Below are 23,967 nucleotides of genomic sequence, written 5' to 3' on the forward strand. Positions count from 1 at the left end.
TCAAAAAAAAATTTTTAAGCCTCTATATCAGAAGCACCCACATTAAAGAAGCCTGTTCAATTTTATTTCACTGAATATCTCCCAAATATATTTGACGTGAACCTTCCTTTTTCACCTATGAACACACTTCAGGATCAATACTCTGAAGATGAGCCTTGGGAGTGCTGGAAACCCATCGCTCTCTGTCCACAGCCACTGCTGGGCCTCAGCTGGAGTACTAGCCCATCTAAACCATCCGCACCATGCCACCGAAGTGATGTTTCAAACAGAAGTCCCTTCAAGTATTCTTACCAGACGCCACCCAACATCGACCCCCAGAGCCAAAAAGCTCCAGTCCATGATCAAATCCAGCCCACTGGCTGTTTTTTGTAAATAAGGTTTCCTTGGGGGCGCCTGGGTGGCTCAGTCAGTTGAGTGTGTCTGACTCTTGATTTTGGCTCAGGTCATGATTCCAGGGTCGTGGGTTAGAGTTGGCTTAAGATTCTCTGTCTCTCCCCCTTTGCCCGCTCCCCGACTTGTACTCTCTCTCAAAAAAAAAGCATAATAACGTTTTACTGGAACACAGACAGGCTTATTCACTTATGTAGTATCTATGACTTCCGTGCTGCACGGGCAGAACTGAACAGCTGAGACACACATCATGTGGCCTGCAAAACCTACCATACCCAGCACGTGGTCGCTTACAGCACACGTCTGCCAAACCCAACCTTCAGGATGGAACCCAAGTCCCGAGCTAGCACACAAGGCCCTGCATGCCTTGCCCCCCGCCAACTCTGCCACCCTCTGATGCCCGCTCTCCTTCCCTCAAACTTCCTGTTTACGCATTATGCTTCCGGCTCGTGCCACATATGATACACTGCAGAACTCTACGGTCCGCCACTCGTCACGTCAGGGTGCTGAAGTTCCTAAAGGGCTCCACACACTGACCTTGTGTTCGGTGGGATCGAATAATACTCATGGAGCTAATCCAGTCTGGAGAGATCTTTGATACTAAGGAGTATAACACCTCCAGGCTGGTGGCATCCACAACGAGGATTTCAGGGTAGTGCCCATGGCACAAAAGCCTTCCTTCTTTCTGATTTCCAACAGAAAACTGGTAGAACTAAAAGGAAAAAGAATGTTAAAAATTCTCCTTTACTTCAGAGACTTGATTCACAACCCCTCGTCGAGCTTGTCATGGCGCCCAGTCTCTCCAGTAATGTTTCCAGACATGGGCTACACGGGGCATATTAGACGTTTCTATGTATAGACACACACCCACCAAGTACATTGAAGTACATTAGTACTTCAAAATACATAACGAAAATTACTCGTTTCCTAAAATCCTCCTTTTTGAATTCATAGTAAGTCTTCATTTTTATTGCTCCCAAAGCATCTAAAGTGAGACTGTTAAATGAATTAATAAAACACCTCACTATAATCAGCTTTACAAAGCAAAGCAAAAGGAATCTCATCACAAAGCAAAGCAAAAAATATGAACTTTAAGTGAATGGGAATAGGTGGGTATAGACTTATAATTACTAGTTATGACCAAATAAAATGTATTAGATGATTGCTGTTCAAACATAATCAGTTCTGATTAATCCAAGTGTTTTATTTCAGACTAGAGTATGAGCCAATCATGTAAACCATTCTCATAATGCACATTTATATTTTGTGGAGGAAAAACAGAAGAACCAACACAATCGTGATCTACACGTTACTCATCCCAAGAATAACTCAAAAGGAAAAGATGGGTTTCCATCAACCAAAGAGCAGAAGAATAACTGTCAAAACAACAACTTATGAAAGGGTTTGTCTTGCCTTAGCTGCAAAACAAAACAAAAAAAGTGACTCTTAGTGGAATGATTCTCCTAGAGAAATTCTAGAAGGTGAAATCTAATATCCAGACTACTGCTTCCCAAAGGATTAAACCTTATATGAATTACATGTGGGCAAGCTGGACGGAACCCAGAGGGCAAGGCTGTAAGCACCCCACCACCGGGGAAATAACTAAGAAACCTGGGTGTTGTCTGCTCCGACACTCGTTAGTCCTATCCAAGTTCAACACTGCATGTGAAGGAATATGGTCTTTCCTCAAGCATGGGGCGCCCTGTATAAGAAGAATTACAACTTCTTACACAAAAACACTGATCAAGGAGCACATTAAGGACAAGGGAGCATCACTAAAACTCCAAGAGCGGGGTCTAATAAAATGCAGACAACCACAGAGGCATCCCTAGATCTTAGAAGGTTGATCCAAAATATACAACACACAATCTGGGGGTCCCAGGACTGCCAGGCACTCACATGTGATCATGTGACCACAGGTACCCCTAAACCATTAAAGGGGAGAGGTGTCAAGGAGGAAAAGATGGGTGCAGAGAAGCAAACTCTGGCAGTATCCACCTAACATCAGCAGGGAGAGACATGTGCACTGTAGTCACGGGAGAAGAGCTCTCTCCTGGGGGCAGGGTCACTTTGTTAGCCTTGCCTGATGAAATGCCTCCCGCCTTTTGCTTTAAAGGTAGACTCCCGAATAAAATTTGGTCCGCTAAACATAGTTTCCTAGACACCTCCATACTAGCAAAGAAAGTATCCTGAATGGAGAAATGAGTTTTCCAAATATTAAAAAAGGATACTCCCATGTGGTAATTTAATAAGTTGGCATTTCCTTGTGATTTCAGTAAGCACCAATATTATCAAGGTTTATCATTTCTGCTTATATAAACAAACAACTTGCTCTTGGACCTGAGAGGGTGAAGATCACACAGGAATCAATTGTCACAGACCAGTGAATCTGTCAAAGAGCATCTTCTACTTAGAGATGGCTGCCAGTTTAAATACAGGGTCCAATTTGGGATCAGATAAATAACAGGTGCTAAAGCTATGTTGAACAGAGATAATTTTTCCTAAAATTGTAAAACAAAAGTTTTTAAATGATGGAATTAAACAATAATCAAAATATTTATATACAAGGAGTTCAAGACATTTACATTTAATTTTTCAATAAATTATCTATAAAATCACTAACTGTATATCATTTACTATCCCTATTCCCTACATAAACCTTGGTGATTCTTCATATCATAAAAAATAAATCATATATGCCCCTTAAATAAAAAGTATATACCCAGGCCAGGTCATGCCAGGCCATGGTCAAAAAAAGACCTTCACCATATGTTCGCACTCATATGTCTAACAGGAAATTTTCAGAATGATCTAGCTTCAGTTAGTAGTGCTTAAGAAGAATTGATTCAGTATCTAATGGATAGTTGATACCTGTCACAACACAGCATTTTATATACTGTTAAGTGAAACTGCAATACAATCTAAGTTTATTTTGGGAGTGTTTGCTGTATCATTGGATTTAATGAGATGTTTAGAGGTGCAGTAGGCATGACTTTGAGTAGATAATGAAAGAAAATGCAAAATGCTTATTGATTTATGATGTGGTTTCATCTTAGCTTGGGCAAACCTTGCAGTATTTAATACATAGTAGCAAAATATTTACTATTGAAAAAAAAAAGACCTTCATAAATACACAAACCGCCACCCCACCTGTAAATATTTTTCTAAATATTTCATTGCTTTTCTAATTCGTGCTGGCACAAGTTTTCTTTCTCAACAAATGATCGTATTCATCTGTTTTAGAGGAGGCAGTATGATATAACAGAAAGAGAAACCTGATTTCGAATCCTGGCACCAGGAATGACTCACTGCGAGACTAGGGCAAGTCATTCAATCACTCTGGGTCTTGGCTTCTTTATATGAAAAGCGTAGACTCCTACTTTATTTGTGACAATGTGGGGAGGGCTAAATGAAACACCATACAGGAAATGCCTGTACAACATGTGCTCAGTAAATGTTAGTTCTCTTCTCTTCCCTCTCCTGCCCCACTGAGAACACAAATCATACTTCCTATAGACTTACGGCTTTCCCAACACTCAGCAGGGGAAATGGTGCATAAACTGAAGTACAAAGAACTTGACAATTATGAAAGAGTAAGAAAGAATGCCAGGAATGTAAGTCAGAAACTATAAATTCCTATGTAAATTCTTGCGTCAGGCAGGCATATGAAATAGTCATTTCTTCAACAGAATGAAAACATCAAGAAATGTACCCAAGGACCAATTGTACAAGTAATAAACAGGATATGATCTGTATAGTGGGTCCATTTGTGTCGATCATGAATGGAATCGTAAAGGGTTTAGCATGAGCAAATTCCATTACTTAGGATCTACCGGCTGAGCCAACTAGTAAAGGGACTCTCACTGGGGTAACCAGGATGGCCAGAAAGGGCACAAGTGATAGCGGCAAGTGGCTTACCCTCCACCTTTCCCATCAGTCTCCTCTACTCACCCGTCCTACACCATCTGATGAGGAATACTTTCCTACCCCAACTGTAGCCTTGTCCTATTCCTCACTCCACCCATTTTTCACTTAAAGATATAAGCTCAGTGTTTAAAAAACATTTAATTGTACACCTGTAAGAAGTTGAGCTGACTTGGACAGTTACAGAAATAGATACTAACCTGGATGCCTGTATGTGTGCAGGCTAATTTTGTAAATTCAATACATCTGCCATCATTCACATCCCAAAGACACATCTCTCTATAAAACAAAATAATAGCTAACTTTAAATCTGATTTTTAAAAACACTGTCCAACTTCGTAGCAATGGTTTAAAATAAATCTTCCATTAAAACTGATATATTTCAGAAAAAGTAACATATAGTCATTATTGCTGGTCGTGAAAAATCCTGGTCCTCACTCACCATCCCAACCTCCTCCCCAACCTGACCACCCCCACCTAGATCGACATTCTTTCTGGGCACATGGTAGGATTCCACTGCCTGGCTCCCTTTTGGTTGGGGAAGTCTTGTGAGTAGTTCTGGCCACCACTGATGTGAGGGCCTCAAGAACTCTCTTCTCAGCTGCCTCCATTCCAGACAGTGGCTACTTCTGACAATGGCTGCTCCCTCAACCTCAAAGTCACAATAGTAACGAAGCAGAACCCCAAATGACATATGAGCGTCAAGTGACAAAAATAAAAAATAAGCCTTTCATTTAAACCACTGGGATTTTCCACTGGTTATCAGCAGAGCTAGAAAATTTAGCCCAGCACAAAACAAAAATTAAAGTCAATTGAACTCCAAACCTTTGCAAGTTAAATGTAATATTCCAATTTTGGTTCTGTATTTATCACATAAGCTTTATCAAATGCATACCCAAAAAAGGCTTATACTTCAAACTAAGGATACGACATTCAAAATTAGAAATATGTCATGGTCTTTTAAAGACAAAGAACAACATTAATAAAATGTAGTGATGCTAATATTCTTAGGTCTTTCTTCAACGTGCCCTTTCTTAGATCTCACATGGTATGAAACAATTTTTCAAAGGATGTTCAATCTTATTTAGAATATGCATGCTAATGTGAATTACCCTTTAACTGACCAAAAGGGATTATATTTTTACCCAGTGCTGCCTCTTCTTGTTTCAAACAGTTATAAAAGGTTCTTTTCAAATTCATAAATTATGGTGGGTGAAGGGGAGGGAACAACTTCTTAAATAATTCTCTTCTAGGTCTCCAATTCCCTTCAATAACATATTATGTATATAATTTTCTAAGCACCAAAAAAGTTTTAAAACCCCCTCACTGTGAACCCTACAACTACTATCTAATTGCCTATCTCTCCAAAAGCAAGTTATATTCTAAGACTCAGGAATATATATATAGTTAATGTAAGTATATTAACATATATGAAATTATATGAGCTTTGCATGACTTCATCTTCCAAATATATGCTAGCCAACCCATCCTTCAGGTTTTTTAAAACTCTCAAAGTTGTCTGCCAACTCAGTAAAGATACCATGGGGATTAATGATCAAGCTTTAAGTTTTAAGCTATTCTGAATTTGTCAAAAGCAAGGCAAAAACATAATCATAAATTATAATAAAAGTATTATAAGATCATGAATAAAGATAAAATTCACACTTGTAAAACCATATTTTAAATATCTTTAAGTTTGGACAATAGAAGCAGTTATTTAAGAGACACCTCACAAGGGGGGCACTGGGTGGCTCAGTTGGTTAAATGTCCGACTCCGGCTTAGGTCATGATCTTACAGTTCATGGGTTCAAGCCCCCCGTTGGGCTCTGTGCTGACAGCTCAGAGCTTGGAGCCTGTCTTCAGATTCTGTCTTCCTCTCTCTCTGCCCCTCCCCCACTTGTGCTCTGTCTCTGTCTCAAAAATAAATAAACTATATTTAAAAAGTACCTAAAAAAAGATACTTCACAAGAAAAATAACGCTTCTCTCCTCACACTGGTACTATTTGCAATAAAGACTTAGAGGAGAAAAGTGAACACAAAAACACTTACCCACTTTCAGATGCACTCACAATATACTGTTTGTCACTAGAGGCACAAGCCTTAGACAAGCAGGTGACCGAGGCTGTGTGACCAAACAACAGGGCTCGAGGATTGACCTAGAAGTACACAAGTATGTTGATATAAGCACCAAACTTTTAAAAATTAATCTTTTTAGGAATCCTGTTAAATATTAAATATAAATATAAAATACAGACTTGATAAGAATTGCTCAGAACACCTAAAAGCAACAAAACCATGAACCCTACCTATTAAATGCTCAATAGTCACCCCACCAGGTAGTTCTGAAGTCCAAGGAACACCAACCACCAACACTGTTTGCCCCATATCCTACAGAGAACCAGAGAGCTAGAAACCAAACGAGGGAAATCTTAAGCACTAAGATAGTGTACTAAAAAATCAGATTAAGAATGTGAGTTAGTGTATAGGGGCACCTGAGTGGCTCAGTGGGTTAAGCACTTGACTCCAGCTCAGGTCATGATCTCACAGGCTGTGAGTTCAAGCCCCGCGTTGGGCTCTGTACTCACAGCTCAGAGCCTGGAGCCTGCTTCAGATTCTGTGTCTCCCTCTCTATCTGCCCCTTTCTGCTCATGCTCTGTCTTTCTCTGTCTCTCAAAAAATCAATAAACATTAAAAAAAAAGATTAAAAAAGAAAAGAATGTGGCATTAGCATATAAAATAATTTAACCCTATTTATTATTTTTTTTAAGGAATATGTTCATTGCCCTGAAAACACATTTAGAGTCTCTAGATTGATGCCATCAAAACTCAAAAAATAAAAGACAGGCACCTTCCCAAATGCCGATAGTAACATTAACTATCAGGAACTAAGAATGACCTTCACAGACTAAGGATTTAGTAACAACAGAGTGCCTCGGAGGAAGGACGCCTTAATACCCGCTATTCTAAACTAGTCTGGCAATCAGCCCCCAAATTTATCCACTTTATTTTTTTTTTTTTTTTTAGTGTTTATTTTTGCAGTGAGAGAGAGAGAGAGACAGAGGGTGAGTGTAGGAGGGGGAGAGAGAGGGGGAGACACAGAATCTGAAGCAGGCTCCAGGCTCTGAGCTGTCAGCACAGAGTCCAGCGCAGGGCTTGAATTCACAAATGGTGAGATCATGACCTGAAGCTAAAGACGGATGCTTAATTGACTGAGCCACTCAGGTGCCCCCAAATTTATCTCCTTTATACCAAATGTCATATTATTACTTCTGGCCCTCAGGTTATTTCAAAATATATTTTCCAATTAAATACTTAACAAATACATTTGTAACATGTGCACATGATATAAAGATTACATTGAATAGCCAGGCACATACTTGACACCCAGTTCAAAGAACAGAATATTACCAATATGTTTAAAGTCACTTTGTATCCTTTCTGGTGTCCATTTTGCAAACAATTTATCCTAATTTATTACTAAAGCTGAATTGCTCAAAATTAAATATTCCACAGAAAGAGTATGAAGATGGTTCTATAGTTCTGATATGCTGCAATTTTATTTTCCAAATAAAATTCATTTTAGTTATCTTTCGCTAATTATAATTAAGAGAAAATTTCAATCTATTTTTTCTTAGTTATACAATATGCATTTCCCCCCCCAAAGGCTAAATTTTTATTTATTTATTTACTTTAAGAAATGATCATGGTTTATAGTTACAATGGGCCTAGAAAGTTTTCCCAGTATCAAAACTTCTCATATATATATACAACCCCACCGTCACACAGAGATTCAGTAATCGTCCACTAAAAAATATGCTCTTGGCCAATTACTTAATTTCTCCCAAGAAAATCAACTTTACCAATAGCTTTATTTCAAATCTACATGGCTTTGCTGGAAAATTCCATTTTCAGCCAGAACAAGTAACTAGAATTGGACTTGACTCCCACCATAATCTAGAAAAATAAACAAAAATATTGGAATGAAATATAAACATCACATGATCATCTCAATAGGGGCAATAAAAGCTTTTGACAAAATTCAGTTTCCTTTTATAATTAAAGACTCTCAACAAATTGGCTATAGAGGAAATGGTCCTCAGTTTTATAAAAGCTAATACATACCAAGCTCACGGCTATCACACTCAACAGTGAAAAGCTAAAAGTGTTTTTCCTTTAAAATCAGGAACAAAATAGTCACTCTTGCTACTGCTTAACATAGTTAATCCAGAGCAGTTAGCAAGAAAAAATAAATAAAAGGCATCCAAATCAGAAAGGAAGAAGTAAAAATTTTCCTGTTTGCAGATGACATGACCCCACCTGTCCTAAAGATGCCGCTAAAAGACTGCTAGAACTAATCAACAAACCCAAGATACAAAACAGACATAAAAAATTGGCTGCATTTCTATACACTAATAACAAAATGTCTAAAAGAGAAATTAAGCAATCACATTTACGATACAATCAAAAGGAATAAAACAGTTGACCCTTGAACTAGAAATCTAAAAAATCTAGAAAAAGACTCCACCAGAACCAAAAAGCAATGTCACACTGTCACAGTACACAAGTCAAAATACCAAAAGCGCCTGTATTTCTGAATAGTGACAATGAACATTTGTAAAATAAAACCAGAACACGTGGCTCTGTCACCCACTGTCAGATGAAAGCAAAAAACAAATAAAGTATAAATGAAACTATGTTTCTGACTATATACTCATAAGTACAAAGTTGGCTAAAAACCAGAAAAGTTTAAGATAACATTCTCATAAATCAACATGTTTCTTTAATGAACAGAAACTTATTCAATTCATTAAGAGAAGTTTTCTAAAGTTTAAAGAAAGAGGAAAAAATTGCTTTAAGAAATGGCTCTCTGAGGTGCCTGGGTGGCTCAGTTGGTTGGGCGTCCGACTTCAGTTCAGGTCATGATCTCACAGACTGTGAGTTTGAGCCCCGCGTCGGGCTCTGTGCTGACAGCTTAAGAGCCTGCAACCTGTTTCAGATTCTCTCTGCCCCTCCCCCCACTCACACTCTTTCTCTCTCTCCAAATAAGAAATAAAGACAAAAAAATTAAAAGAAAAAAAAGAAATGGCTCTGAACGACCACCAAACAGCAAGCAGAGGAAGAGAAACCATCCAAAAGCACAACTAGGCCTAGTAGCAATGCTAAAGCACAACTATAAAGTCAACATCAAGAAACTGCAAGAGAAAATAAGTAGCAATATAATCAAATGAAAAAATATATGGTATATTTAAACTTTTTCTTTCCCTCACCATTTTCCATAAAAATTAAAATTACATCATGGTTATTTACATTTCACACATAATCAGTACAAAGAAATATCATAAGATAATCTGTTCAACCAATTCATACAGACCATCCATCCTCAAAGAGTACACAGTTCAAAGCGACAGTTATCATCAGTGGCAAGGCAAGATAATTAGAATAAAAATATGTGATGTCAGTTCTTTTTTTAATTTTTTTTAATGTTTACTTATTTTAGAGAAACAGAGACACAGTGTGAGTGGGGGAGGGTCAGAGAGAGGGAGACACAGAATCTGAAGCAGGATCCAGGCTCTGAGATGTCAGCACAGAGCCGGACACCAGGCTCAAACCCACAAACTGCAAGATCATGATCTGAGCCAAAGTCAAACACCTAACCAACTGAGCCACCCAGGTGCCTTGGTTTTTTAAATATTTTTAAATGTTTATTTATTTTTGAGAGAGTGTAAGCAGGAGACAGGCAGAGAGACAGGGAGACACAGAATCTGAATCAGGATCCAGGCTCCAAACTGTCAGCACAGAGCCGGATGCAGGGCTTGAACCCACGAACTGTGAGATCATGACCTGAGCCAAAGTTGGATGCTTAACAGACTGATCAACCTAGGCACCCCTGTGATGTGTCAGTTCTTAAGAACAAACAGTAAGATCCATACTCTCATCTGAAACCTTGAGGCTACTTCATTCTGTAGTTAGCCATCATTCAACATTCCTTTATCTTTAAATCTCCTCGAACTTTTTTTTTCTTCCTACTAACTGAGATGCTATAATTACCAATCATTAAATAAAACCTTATTATGTGCAAGTACATAACTGCTTCATATGCATTCCTTCACAGATCCTCAACCTTGTGTGGTACACCGTATTTTAAATGTGGCAAGACTTGGGCTCAAAATGGTTAAGTTAACTGCCCGAAGTCACATAGCCAGATACCAAAGCAGCCAAGATTCAAGCGCACCCCAAGCCAAGTCTGCCCACCTCCAAAGGCCAAGCTCTAACCATATGTTTTACGCCTTTCTTCAACAGCAAGGATTATACTATTGTCAGCAAAGATCTGTTTTCCTAACAGAATGAAAGTTTTAAGAAGACCGGAATCAGTTTCATATATATCTTGTAACTTTATAAAAGTAATGGAGTTTTAGAAATACTGCTTACAAGCAACAGTATCTACATCAGCAAATTTCCCCCTTTACTCTGATCACCGTCTCTCTAGATACTCACTAGGTTGTTTAAACTGCTTCTACAATTTCCCTCGGACAGTTCATTACTACCCTGTTAGTCCAGGCCGTGCTTTTTCACAGATAAAAGGAGATCAAGACATGGAGGGCCAAAATTTTAGCTACAGTTTTGAATTCCTTCCCAGAAAAAGAAGAGAAGATACCAAGACTTCAAGATGGGGCACCTGGGTGACTCAGTCAGTTAAGAGTCTGACTATGGCCCAGGTCACGATCTCGCGGTTTGTGGGTTCGAGCCCCACATCACGCGCTGTGCTTCGGATTCTGTGTGTCATTCTCTCTCTGCACCCCGCACCCCACCTTGTGATGTCTCTGTCTCTCAAAAATAAATAAATGTAAAAAAAAAAAAAAAAGAAAAAAGAAAAAAAAATTTAAAAAGAACAAGTATTCCGTGCCTCCCCAGATTGCTACATTTCTTCTCATTGGCCCTCCATAGGCATAAATGGCTGCTACAAAGTATAATACTAAAGACCCTCCACACATATCAAAGACAATAACCAAGCCAATTTTTTAAAAAGATTTTCTAATGTTTATTTATTTTTGAGAGATAGAGACAGGATATGAGCGGGTAAGGGGCAGAGCGAGAGAGGGAGATACAGAATCTGAAGCAGGCTCCAGGCTGAGCTGTCAGCACAGAGCCAGATGTGGGGCTTGAACTCATTAGTCATGAGATCATGACCCAAGCCGAAGTTGGACGTTTAACCGACTGAGCCACCCAAGCGCCCCCCAAGCCAATTTTTATTTAGCCTTCTTTTTCCCTGGGCAAATAGTCCAATTCCTTTAATAGCTTTCAAAAGATAGACTTTTCTCCTACCTTTACCCCACCGCGCCCACTTCTTACTTGCCCCATTCACTTTCATCCCTCTTACTTGAACTTAAATATAAAACTCCAGTAAAATCTATGCAAAAAGATAATAATAATAATGGAAGCATTGTGTCTAAGCTCTTTTAGGTCTTATTGCTTGTAATCATTCCAGTAAAACATGGTGTGATCTTTTTCTCGTCACGACTCCAGTGCTGACTCATAGTTTGCTACCAATCCTGAGGGTGTATCACATGCTGTAACACTTCTCTCCAGCTTCTTTCCAACACGTACTCTCAGCCCTTACAAGTCACCCAAGTGTGCACACGATTTTTCCAGTTCCAGTTCTGTGTGGAGGCGTGTACCAAAGAGCAACAAAAAGGTACATCCACACAAAACACATCCACAGATGTTCACAGCAGCATTATTCAGCATGGCCCAAACTGCAAAGAACCCAAATGCCCATCAGCTGATAAGTTAAATTAATATACCCATACGATAGAATGTGATTTGGCCATTTAAAAATATGAAGTACAGGGGCGCCTGGGTGGCTCAGTCAATTGAGTGTCCAATTTCAGCTTGGGTCATGATTTCACGGTTCATGAGTTTGAGCCCCATGTTGGGCTCTGTGTTGACAGCTCAGAGCCTGGAGCCTGCTTCGGATTCTGTGTGTGTGTGTGTGTGTGTGTTTGTGTCTCTCTCTGCCCCTCCCCTGCTTGCAATCTCTCTCTCTCTCAAAAATAAACAGTAAAAATAAATAAATAAATAAATAAATTTAAAAAATAAATAAAATAGAGGCACCTGGATGGCTCAGTCAGTTAGGCATCTGACTTCAGCTCAGGTCATGATGTCACAGTTCATGGGTTCAAGTCCCACTGTGCTGACAGCTTAAAGCCTGGAGCCTGCTTCAGATTCCATGTCTTCTTCTCTCTCTGCCCCTCCCCTGCTTGCCCTCTGTCTCTCTCTCTCTCTCTCTCTCTCTAAACAAATAACCTTATTAAAAAATTCCTTAAATAGTAAATAAAATAAAATAAGAATATGAAGGTTTTTTGTACTTGCTACAGCACAGTAAACCCTGAGAATATTTGTGCGCTAAGTGACAACGCCAGTCTCTCTCTCTGACACACACACACACACACAGAGATACATATATGTTGTGTGTACATATATTGTACACTGTAAAAAGAGATAGAAAAACAGATCAGTGGTTGCCTTGGAAGGAAATGGGGGTGTTAGGAATGATGGCAAAAGAGTACAGGGTGTGTTTCTGAGGTAATGAAAATGTTATAAAATTGACTGTGGTAATGTATACTTTAGTTTTTTAATTCAATGTACTTAAACTAAAAACAAAAAAACAAAAGCAGTTCACCCACTTCTCCAACCCCCACCCCTGCTAACTGCCAATCTGTTCACTATGAGCTTCATATTTTAAAATAAATATTTCTAGATTCCACATAGGGAGATCATAGAGTTATTTGTCTTTCTCTGCCTGACTTACTCCACTTGGCATGAAGCCCTCTGAGGTCCGTCCATGTTGTCCCGAATGGCAGGGTTTCATTCTTTTTATGACTGAATGATACTGCGTTGTGTGCACATATATAATACAACTTCTTTAAATGAGTGAACTGTATGATACATGAGTTTTATCTCAATTAAGTCTGTCACCAAAAAAAAAAATTACTTAAAAAAATCAACCTGCTTGCCCTATATTCTATGCCCGCTACCACTCCATTTTCTCTGTCACCCTTTACAGAAAAATCCCTGGGGAAAATTATCAGAGAGGGAGATGAAAAACATGAGGAAAAAAAACGAGAACAAGCCCTGTGGTGTTATCCTAGAACTGGAGGCATCTGTGTGAACTCTGTGTGCGTGTCCCCAACTCCTGCTTCCCTGGTGTGCCCCCCCGAGAAGGGCTCACACCACAGCACACTGCCAGCTCTAGAGCAGGAAAGAATGACAATGTGTAATAAACACAATCAAATGTATGCTTTATAAAAAGTTTTGCTCTCTTCAAGACATTCACCTTAGAAGGTATAAATGTTCAAAATTGGTTTTAATACCTTTTTGGAAACTTCCTTCAGTATGAATAAAAATCTTTTGAAAAATCTTAAATGTAACCTTTTAAGCCACTTAGGGTAGACATAACTGAAAATAGCTAAAAGGCAGCAGAAGCCAACTCTGATGAATAATACAAATTATCAATCTACACAGAAATAATTTTTTTTAACATTTATTTATTTTTGAGAGACATAGCATGAGCAGGGGAAGGGCAGAGAGAGAGGAAGACACAGAATCCAAAGCAGGCTCTGGGCTCTGAGCTGTCAGCACAGAGCTTGATGCGGGGCTTGAACTCACAGACCTCAAGTTCATGACCTGAGCTGAAGTCAGACACTTAACAGACTGAGCCATCCGGGTGCCACCATAATAATAATTTTAGTCAAAACATGTTTCACAGAAAACATATTATGAGATGAATTATTATTCTGGGACTGTTGTTTTCTGTTAGGAAGCTCCTTGATTCTAAAAAAATAAAATGCAATAGCCATTTCGAATACTCACTTCCAATTCTACCGAGAGATCCCAGAGACATATTTGTCCATCGTGGCATCCAGTTACAATTGTGGTCCCGTCGTCTGTTAGAAGCACCGCTGAGATGCAATGTGTTGGTGCTTTGCGCCCCCAAAGAACAATGGGGAGGACCAGACTGTTTCCTGCCATTGTGTTTTCCAACCTGGAAACGTGATAAGAATAATGTCAAATATTCTAATATTTCTTTCTGAAACATATACATTTGTGTTATGAAGCCAACTGGAACTTCCTGAGTGCCAAGAATCTCCCAGACATCATCTATATGACATGCATATAGGAAAACACATAAAATGTCTTTATACATATACAATATAATTAAAATATCAGTTAATTCTCACAATAAATCAGGCAGCAAGTACTATAATCACTCCTCTTTCACAGATACAGAGTGTGAGTCATCAACAGTCACAAGTGAAGAGAGAAACAATGAAGTCCAAATCGAAACCCAGGCAGCCTGACTTCAGATGCTGTCATCTTATTCATTCTGCTATGCTAGATGACAAGTGACATCTGTAAATCTTGTCAGGTCTCCAGACCTGTAATAAATGGCAATGCTCAAGAAAAACTCAGGATTGTTTCCCGGTGTGCCAAACATTAAAACAGTATGCTCAGAGGGAAACGCATTCACATATATTTACTATGTCTCAAGACCATGAATGTCTTTTATTGTAACTTCTGAAACTTGAAGGAACAGAATTTCTCTTTAAACTCATTTCTCCATAATAAAAATTTAGTTCTGGTAAAGGGGGTTAAATTTGAGATGAATAATCAATCAACAAGTGTACTTGGAAGTATACCTTTGAAGGACAGCACAAATAAGGGAATTATTCCTTCATACAACAAAATCAAGATCTAGTTGGTGAAACAACTAGACTTAAGTGTTATAAATTGTGTGGCTAAAAACTTAAATACTAGTTTAGAGAAGTTAAAAAGAAACAAAGAAGGGAATAATCAACGAGGGCTCCACAGAGGGCAGAAGACGCCGCCAGATCAAAAGAGACGCGAGGGGTCATCTACATACTTGACAAATGGTCAATCAGAAATGGTCATTGTAGTGATTTTTTTCTGCCCCCAATTTTTAAGTGACAACAACGGATATGTGTATCAGTACAGGCTCTTTAGAATGCTAAGACTGTTCTATAAATTTTCAGAAATACTTAAAGGAATAGCCATTTCCTATGAAGGAAACTAGTTTGATAGCCATGGTCTTAATGCTAGCTGCTTTCAGCAAGACTTTTCTTAAACCACTGCATACACTTTTTAAAAAATAAAATAAAAGCTAAAACTAAAATCTCTTTTAAAAAGGAATAACTGGGGGAAATTTTAAAACAAAAGATAGATAAAAAATAAAATAAAATAGAAAAAGATAAAAGAAAAAGTAGTCACTGGGAAGAAAATGAAGCAAGTATGAAATTTAAAAATCTGTATTATTTAAATATTTTATTTTTTATTAAAATACATTACTTTCATCAGTTTGTGTACCACCCACCCCAAAACTTCATCTTTTTGTTAAAGTAAAAGGTATGCATTTCAGGGAAAATTTCCAAGTTCACTTCCTATTAATAAAACCTTATATATATCATTTTCCACATTTCATAGGCTACTATGACACAATTATTTCCATACTTCTTTTTTTAATTTCCATATTTCTTTTTGACATTATAAAAGGAAACAAAGCCCTGAACCAATCTTAATAAATTTGGTACAGCATGTTCCTGGCTGAAAAACATATCCAACAATGACTTTTTCAAAAAGGGAATCTGGAAGGAATTCATTTCTCCATGGTGACAACATTCAGTATTAAATTATATCACCCAAAGATTTCTCTCAGTTAAATAAGCTCACAGCATTGAATACAATATGTGAAATCTGGAGAAAACATCATTTCTCTAGATATTTGAGGACTTCTATCCAAGACATACTGCTTTGCTTAAAGAAAATGCAAACACAGAGATTCAGGACTAAGGAACACATGTGCTATGGGGCGATGTGCCTGCTCTGATGCAACAGAATGGGGAAGAACAGTCTGGTATTCAAGTGATAAGGCCGCTCAAGGAAACCTAGAAGAACAATGCACTTCATAGCCCTTAACACAAGTGAAATTATCATCCATAACATGATAAAGGTATCTATTTTAGAAAACACATCAATCTCTAACTCAGCTTCTCCAGAAGCTACTAAAATAATTACAAAGGTTTAGAAAAAAAAAAAATCCCAACCCCCCATCCTCACAAAAATCAAGAACTGAGAGTCAACCGGACTCTGAGAAATTCTCAAGAAGGGCAATGAAGGATTTTCATAAAGAACTCTACTGGTTTGCTAGAGCTGCCATGACCACACACTGAGTTGCTTAAACAAAAGAATTCGCGGTCTCAGAGCTCCTGAGGCTAAAGGTCTGAAATCAGGTAAAGGTAGACTTGGCTGTGAAGAGAAGGGTCTGTTCCAGGCCCCTCTTGTCGGCTTGCAGAGGCCATGTTATGCTCTTACAGCACTCTCCCTGTGTGCATGTCCAAATATCACCTTTTAAATAAGGACACCAGTCGTATTGACGGAGGGCCTACCTCAATGACCTCCTTTTAAGTTTATTACTTCCATAAAAACCCTATGTCCAAATGAGGTCAAATTCTGAGGTAGTGGAAGTTAGAATTTCAGAAATTTTAGGGGGAATTTTAGGGGAATACAGCTCAACCCATAACAGGGTTAAAAGAATTTTAATTCTTAAAAGAATTTTAAGTTACTAAAATTAATCAAAAAGCAGTATCTCTCTCCCTATCAGAAAATAATGGTAAAGAACTTACTATGGGCATCTGGGTGGATCAGTCGGTTAAGCACTGACTTCAGCTCAGGTCATGCTCTGATGGTTCATGGGTTCAAGCCTCATGTCAGGCTCCACACAGTCAGTGCAGACCCTGCCCCTCTGCTACTCATGCTTTTTCTGTCTCAAAATAAAAAATTAACCTAACAAAGAAAAACTTTACTGTATCTTTTCCAAGGGATACTACATCAGCTAGTTAACTGATTATTTGGAGAATAATATAAGAAGCTCTGTCCAACCAAGGTAAAGAGTTACCATCTTATGTTGGGGGTGGTGAAAGGAGGTGGGGGGTGAAGCAGGAACCAGTTTCCAAAATTCACTGCTGTATTTCATAAAAAATTACACTGTAAATACTAACCTGTCCTGACTCATAGGTATATAGACCCTGTCCAAGGTCCTTAAATTATGCCCAATGCTATTTCTTGGCTGGTACACTAAAAGATCCAAATATCAAGTATCTTTTAAGTGAAATATTTAAAAGGTAAACGATCATAAAGAAGACGTGAAATGAACCGTGAACCTACAATGGGAATCACAATCAGTTGCTGCTATTGATTTGTCCTCGCTGCTGGGATTAGGGTGGATTTGAATAAACAGAAACGACTTCTAGATAAATAATAATTAATCAAAAGGACCTGGTGACCAATCAGAAGATGGTATTGCAAAAAACAGAATACAGGGGCACCTGGGTGGCTCAGTTGGTTGAGCGTCTGACTCTTGATTTTGGCTCGGGACATGATCCCACAGTCGTGAGACCAAGGCCTGAACAGGACTCTGCACTGAGCATGGAACCTGCTTGAGATTCTGTCTCCCTCTACCCCTCTCCCCCACTCTCTTGCTCTCTCTCCCCCTCCCTCAGTCTCTAAAAGAAAAAAAAAGAAAAGAAAAACAATACAATTTCAGAACATGTCTGGGACAGTGGGGGCAGGGAGGGGGATAGGATGAGAGAACCAGGAGAAGAGACGAAGTCTTATTTAAGACTCACGTGAAGTGGATTTGTGCTCCTGACTTTCAGAACACTCTTAATGTTAAAACCTCCTAGACACAAGGGTGTTAAACCAGAGTTGGGGACACACTGTGGAGAAACGGGTTTGGGGGAACGTCCGAGAGCTGAAGACAGAGAGGACTGCCAAGGGCACTGCAACATGGGCTCTGCCGTCTCTTACCAGACATGGAGACATCCACGCTGATGCTGCGTTAGTTCAAAACACAGGAGCGCTCAGGCTTCAAAACAGTTCTCTAACTCTAGACTGCACTTTTTGTTACATAGGATAAGTTAACTTCTACTTATTTAAGGCCACATTTTTCAAGTTTTGTTACACATAAATGCACAATCTTCCTGACTGCACACTCAGAAACACTATACCCCCAAAGCCTGTAAGAAAGCATCCATGGCATACATGACGTAGCAAGAAGAATGACAAACAACTGCAGTAAGGGAAATCTCAAGGCCCCTACAAAGTACCAGGGGAGGAGGGTTTGTTGGGGGCAAGGAGGGGATGGGGAGACAAACCCACCCATCATCCTGTGGCCAGGCCCCTTCGCACACTAGCAAAAGATAATTAAATTTCATCATCTGTTGACCAACACGTGAAAGATGAACGTAGGTGGTTTAAATAGGTCGCTGTACAATGTACGTATATTTCAGTTTTATACCAGTCCAATCTATAAAAGCTAGTCCTGCTTAACTTATAAGAGAATTCAAGAAATCTCCACACCAAAAGAACACATAAATATTTCCTTTCAGCACTGAAATTTGCTAGTCCTTACTTTCAAGATTCCTTTGGATATTCTACGTCCTCTTAACTTGCACACAAATTTAAAACTCAGCTTGTAAATGTCTGCAGAAAAGCTTGGTGACATTATGCCTAGAGCTACATCAAATTCATGTACCAATCTGGGGAGCACTGACTCCTCTAGCTGCAATGAAATATTACTAATGCTAAAGTGCATCCTAAAAGCACTCTTACTTCTTAAAGGGATATATGGCCAAGGTCGCACATGTGGCTTTTTAATGAGATTTCATCACTATCATTTTTCAATATAAATTAGGTCCAATTAATTTGGACCTTGTTGCTCCAACAACCAGAGCAATTGGTTAACCAGACAAAATTAATTCTTAACAAAAAAGAAAATCAAATAGAAATCACATGATTTTGTGGCTGTCTCCTGAAAGGTTCTGAATTCTTCCTATCACTTTTCGGAGAGAATAACACTTTTCTTCTGAAAAACAAAGTTTAAGAGAATAAACTGATGATTACCAGAGGGGATGAGAGCAGGGAGATGGGTTAAATAGGTGAGGGTATAACCATATAATACACGTTAAACTAACATTGCATGGTATGTTAGCTGACTGGAATTTAAATAAAAACCTTTTTAAAAATGAATTACAAGGAAGAGAGGAAAAAAGTTTATTTTCTCATTAAAAATTCTAACATATCTATTCCCCTATGACACCTATGAGAAGGAAGAATCACTGTGAGGTATGTATATAACATACATCTATATGTAAAAGTAAAATTAAATGCCATCTCTGCTAAATGGACATGTACCTAATGTATGAATATACTTTTAATTTTGAAAAATGATAAGTATTCTTCTATTTTTAGGAAACAAATTATTCTCAGATCATAGATAATTTTTCCTAAGTATTATTAACATAATTATTAATATTATTCCTAATTCCCATTAGCATACACAACAAACACATTCTATTCATAACGACTTGAGAGACTATAAGGTCCTAACTTGAATATCTTTTAAATGTGTATTTATTATTTTTGAGGAGGGAGGTGGCAGAGAGAGAATCCCAAGCAGGTTCCCTGCCCTCAGCACAGAGCCTGACATGGGGCTTGATCCCACAAACTGACATCATGACCTGAGCCGAAATGAAGTCAGATGCTTAACCAACTGAGCCACCCAGGCAACTCCCCTAACTTGAATTTCTGAATCAAAGAAGAGACATAATCAATGACTATTAATTTCTTAAAACCTAGATATCTGGTTATGGTGTAATAATTAAGCAACAAGAATTTCTGGAACATCTACTGAAGAAACTATCATTATAATGAAACATGATCTGGCAAATGCTTTCAATAATTCAGTCTTGGTATTTATTTAATAACCTGGGCCATTTCAGAGACTAATTCATTTACCTTAAACTAAGACAGACAGTCTTGCCTTCCATGGTACTTGTTACTTACATCCGAACCAATGGATGTCCCATGAATTACCTAAAATTTCACATAATCCTCAATCATTATACCACAGACCTTTGGGCTTTCGACATTTTTTTTTTCTCTCATGGTTTTTGGTGTAAGAAAGTCTTCTAGATCTACTTGACCCTATACACCATGGGAATATATAATTTAGATAAAAGCAAAGAAGAAAAGAAAGAAATTGAACAAAGGAACAGGATGAGAAATCTTCAGTTCATTGTATGAGCAAACTATGTGAACATTCTTGATACAGAGAGATATATACAAGAGCCAACTTGACAATGAATTATATTTAAATATATATATACACAAGAAAAAATGATAATCTCACTCCATCAACAATATAAATGCTTCAAAACATTTTTTATAGTCTTAAAAATCTAATAAAAGCCTGCGTGGTTCAGTCAGCTGAGTGCCTGACTTTGGCTCAGGTCATGATCTCACAGTTCATGGGTTCAAGCCCCACGTCGGGACTCTGTGCTGACAGCTCGGAGCCTGGAGCCTGCTTTAGATGCTGTGTCTCCCTCCCTGTCTGCCCTTCCCCCTCTCTGTCTCTCTCTGTCTCCCAAAACTGAATAAACATTAAAAAAAATTTTTTTAATCTAATAAGAATGAAACTTTAGAAAAGCCACCAACAGCACTCATGAAATAATGTGAAATAAAGGATAACAAGGGTTATGATAACAGAATAGTATATCACAGACAAATCCTCCTAAGGATTAACTGAGACCACCACTTGGTAACCAAAGGGTAACCTAGTTCTAAACAACTGATTAGAACAAAAATGAGCAAATAAGCCATGACCTAGCCATGTAATTAGGTAGGACACAGGAATCTAAGTTCGGATTTCTTTAAAATGAGTAACAGATAAGCTAAGACACTGTAAACTGGCACCACACGTGAGTTAAGAGAAATAAAAGGCAATACAAACTAAGAGTATGCAGTTTTCGGGCATCTTCATTCAACCACTCTACTGAGCTCATAATCCATTCTTTGTTTGCAACATCATCACTTATTGTATGAAGGGAATTAAATACATTCCAAAAAAGCTTTATATTAAATGGAAATGAAACAAGTCCTAGTATAGGATTGAGATTTTAAAATTTCATATTTTCATGCAAAAGGCCCAAAACAAAAAAGTGATTGAACAAATTATTAATCTGACATAGTATTAACTTTCATAGAAATTCTGAATAAAATTTCCAACTCTCCAAAATGCTGTGTGCAACATATTCATATTTTATCACTAATATATCAAGGGAAAATGCTAGCTTTCATATCACAAACAGATATGTTGTAAGACAGACAGTTCTAGAAAATGAAGAATATTAGGAACATTCCATTTTCACTCCTGTTTCTATCAAATTAGTCTTAAATTACATTTAGAGATTGGATATCAAATGACAATTTTAAGGTGATAAAGTTTGACAGCCACATATCAGGAATTCCAGATTCTACACTGCATTCTACCACTACACATGCAGTCTTCAGTCGTATCATTTCTAAGGCTTAGTTTTCTCCCCAACAGTTATTTATAAAATTAATTTTGAATCATTCTGAAGTCAAAAACCCCAAATCATAAAGAGCAAGGATCTTACAGGTAAAAAAAAATTAAGTCATCTCTTTTGGTTACTTTAATTTCAAGTCTGTTTCACTGAATTTCCCCTATTTCTTAGTTCTGTATAGAAATACAATTGTACTTCAGTCAAAAACAACAGGAAAAATATAATAATTGAAAGTCCTCTAAACTTACAATCAGAACTGTATTCAAATCCTGGCTCTTTGCAGGGCACCTGGGTGGCTCAGTTGGTTAAGCATCCAACTTCAGCTCAGGTCATGATCTCACGGTTCATGGGTTTGAGCCCCGCATAGGGCTCTATGCTGACAGCTCAGAGCCTGGAGCCTGCTTCAGATTCTGTGTCTCCCTCTTTCTCTGACCCTCCCCTGCTAACACTGTCTCCTTCTCTCAAAAATAAATTAAAAAAAAAAAAACACAAAGAAAAAAGATTTTTCAAATCCTGGCTCTTTTAAGGAATCTTGAAAAAGTTACCCCTCTGGGTCTCAGCTTCCCCATCTGTAAAATATGGGCAATAATACCATCTTTTAAGAAAGCCATCCTAATGATTAGGAGGAAAAAAATATATGTAATGCAGCTAGTGAAATACCTAGCACATGGCAGATGCTCACTAAATATTAATTTTTTTAAACACAAAATTTCCTACTTCTTCATGTTCTTTATTTTTAATATTTATTTTATTTTGGAGAGAACACAAGTGGGGGAGGAGCAAAGAGAGGGGACAGAGGATTTGAAGTGGGCTCTGCACTGACAGTGGTGAGCCTGATTGTGGGGCTCAAACTCACAAACTGTGAGATCATGAACTGAGCTGAAGTGCTAATAAGCTCAACCAACTGAGCCACCCAGGTGCCTCTACTTCTTCACATTCTGCTTCCGCATCTACTGGTTTCTTCCAGCAGTGCCATTTCATATTTAATAAAGTTGGATTTTTAATAAGGTTATGATCTTTCAATGACTTTCTGCTACAACATAAAAATACTATTATATCAGCTTGTCAGCCACAATTCTATTATCTGCGAATATGGCGATTCAGTTCTGCAAGACTTCATTAGAAGCAATACTATGAACTCCTATGTGACACTAAAACAGCTTTTAAATTAAATTCTGTCTCATAATAATAAAAATTAGTATATATTTCAGAGCAGCATTTCCCAAGTTTACATTTCATGTCTGTACAATGGAATTACAACAGTTGATAAAACAGACACAATTCAACTCTCCAGGAGGGCATATGCACAAGCAAGCAAACGATGACTACGGAGTGTGATCCAGGAGAAATTTCAAGACCCATTAAGACACAAAAGATGGGTATCCTAATCTACCCTGTAATAGGTCCAGGAAGGATTCTTGGAGAAATAATAGTGAGATTCAACCCACAAAGAGGCTGGGGGAATCACGTGTTCTAAAACTCAAAGGCAAGAAAGCTCAATTCTTTCTTGACAGTGAAAATAGTAGATGGGGCATTCAGAACACAAAGGCCAAATGATGACACAAGAAACAACAGGTCAGTATGCACCAAATTATAGAAAAGCTGATAAGCCGTCTGAAGGAGTGTGGAGTATAAACCTGACAACAACAGGAAACAGGTCAAGGGTTTTTAATCTGAATCCACTTTTCAGAAAGATCTCTCTCGCTGCAAAACTGTGGGTGTGAAGACCAGTGGGGCTACTGCAGTACTGCTGGTAAGAAAGGATGGTACTGACATGTGTCATAATCTCTCATTACTTATTTCTGGTCTTTTTTATTTAATCAACAAACATGTACTATTCTCCGCCACTACCCTTTATGCTCATGTTCCCTAAGATCAGAACTGCATCTGTGTACTCACCACATAATGCTTAGCATAGTGTCTGCCACACAGGATGTCTCCAATGAACATATGATGAAGGACAGTAGTTGTGAGAATGGCAGTAGCGAGATGAATGAGAGCTGTTTTGGAGATACAACAGATAGGACTTGGTGCTCACACCACGTTGACAGAGATGCAGCATGCATTAGGAAATAGGCTTCACACAGAGGTGCTTCGAGGACAAGAGAAAAAAAAAAGCATTTTGAAATATTAAAAGCCCTCTACATAAAGGATAAGCGCTGTTATTACACTACAGACGCCCAGTGACGTCATTAACAAGTTCGGATTCTAACAT

The 23,967-nt window shown here is 38.2% G+C and overlaps 1 protein-coding gene and 1 long non-coding RNA gene across 5 annotated transcripts in view; one reads left to right on the top strand and one right to left on the bottom strand.

Moving 5' to 3' along the window:
• The window catches only part of WDR7 (WD repeat domain 7), a 345,923-nt gene that overhangs the window by 307,975 nt on the left and 13,981 nt on the right, over nt 1–23,967 (bottom strand). The window contains exons 2-5 of the mRNA XM_029921300.1: nt 14,185–14,356; nt 6,364–6,470; nt 4,515–4,593; nt 928–1,102 (exon numbers count right to left, since the gene is read on the bottom strand). Coding sequence (XP_029777160.1) covers nt 928–1,102; nt 4,515–4,593; nt 6,364–6,470; nt 14,185–14,343 — 520 coding nt within the window. The 5' untranslated portion in view covers nt 14,344–14,356. The remainder of the gene's footprint in view (nt 1–927; nt 1,103–4,514; nt 4,594–6,363; nt 6,471–14,184; nt 14,357–23,967) is intronic.
• LOC115277263 overlaps nt 1–23,967 on the top strand; it is a 42,398-nt gene that overhangs the window by 9,604 nt on the left and 8,827 nt on the right. Inside the window, exon 3 of one of the 4 annotated variants that reach the window (XR_003902333.1) lies at nt 10,427–10,674. The exons of 2 other annotated variants lie outside the window; for them this stretch is intronic. This is a non-coding gene — a long non-coding RNA (uncharacterized LOC115277263). Of the gene's footprint in view, nt 1–132; nt 410–10,426; nt 10,675–23,967 lie in introns of those variants that run through there. One more of the 4 variants, XR_003902330.1, reaches the window with a different exon arrangement.

The sequence above is a fragment of the Suricata suricatta genome, chromosome 14 (assembly GCF_006229205.1).
Source record: "Suricata suricatta isolate VVHF042 chromosome 14, meerkat_22Aug2017_6uvM2_HiC, whole genome shotgun sequence".
In the NCBI taxonomy this organism is placed as follows: Eukaryota; Metazoa; Chordata; class Mammalia; order Carnivora; family Herpestidae; genus Suricata; species Suricata suricatta.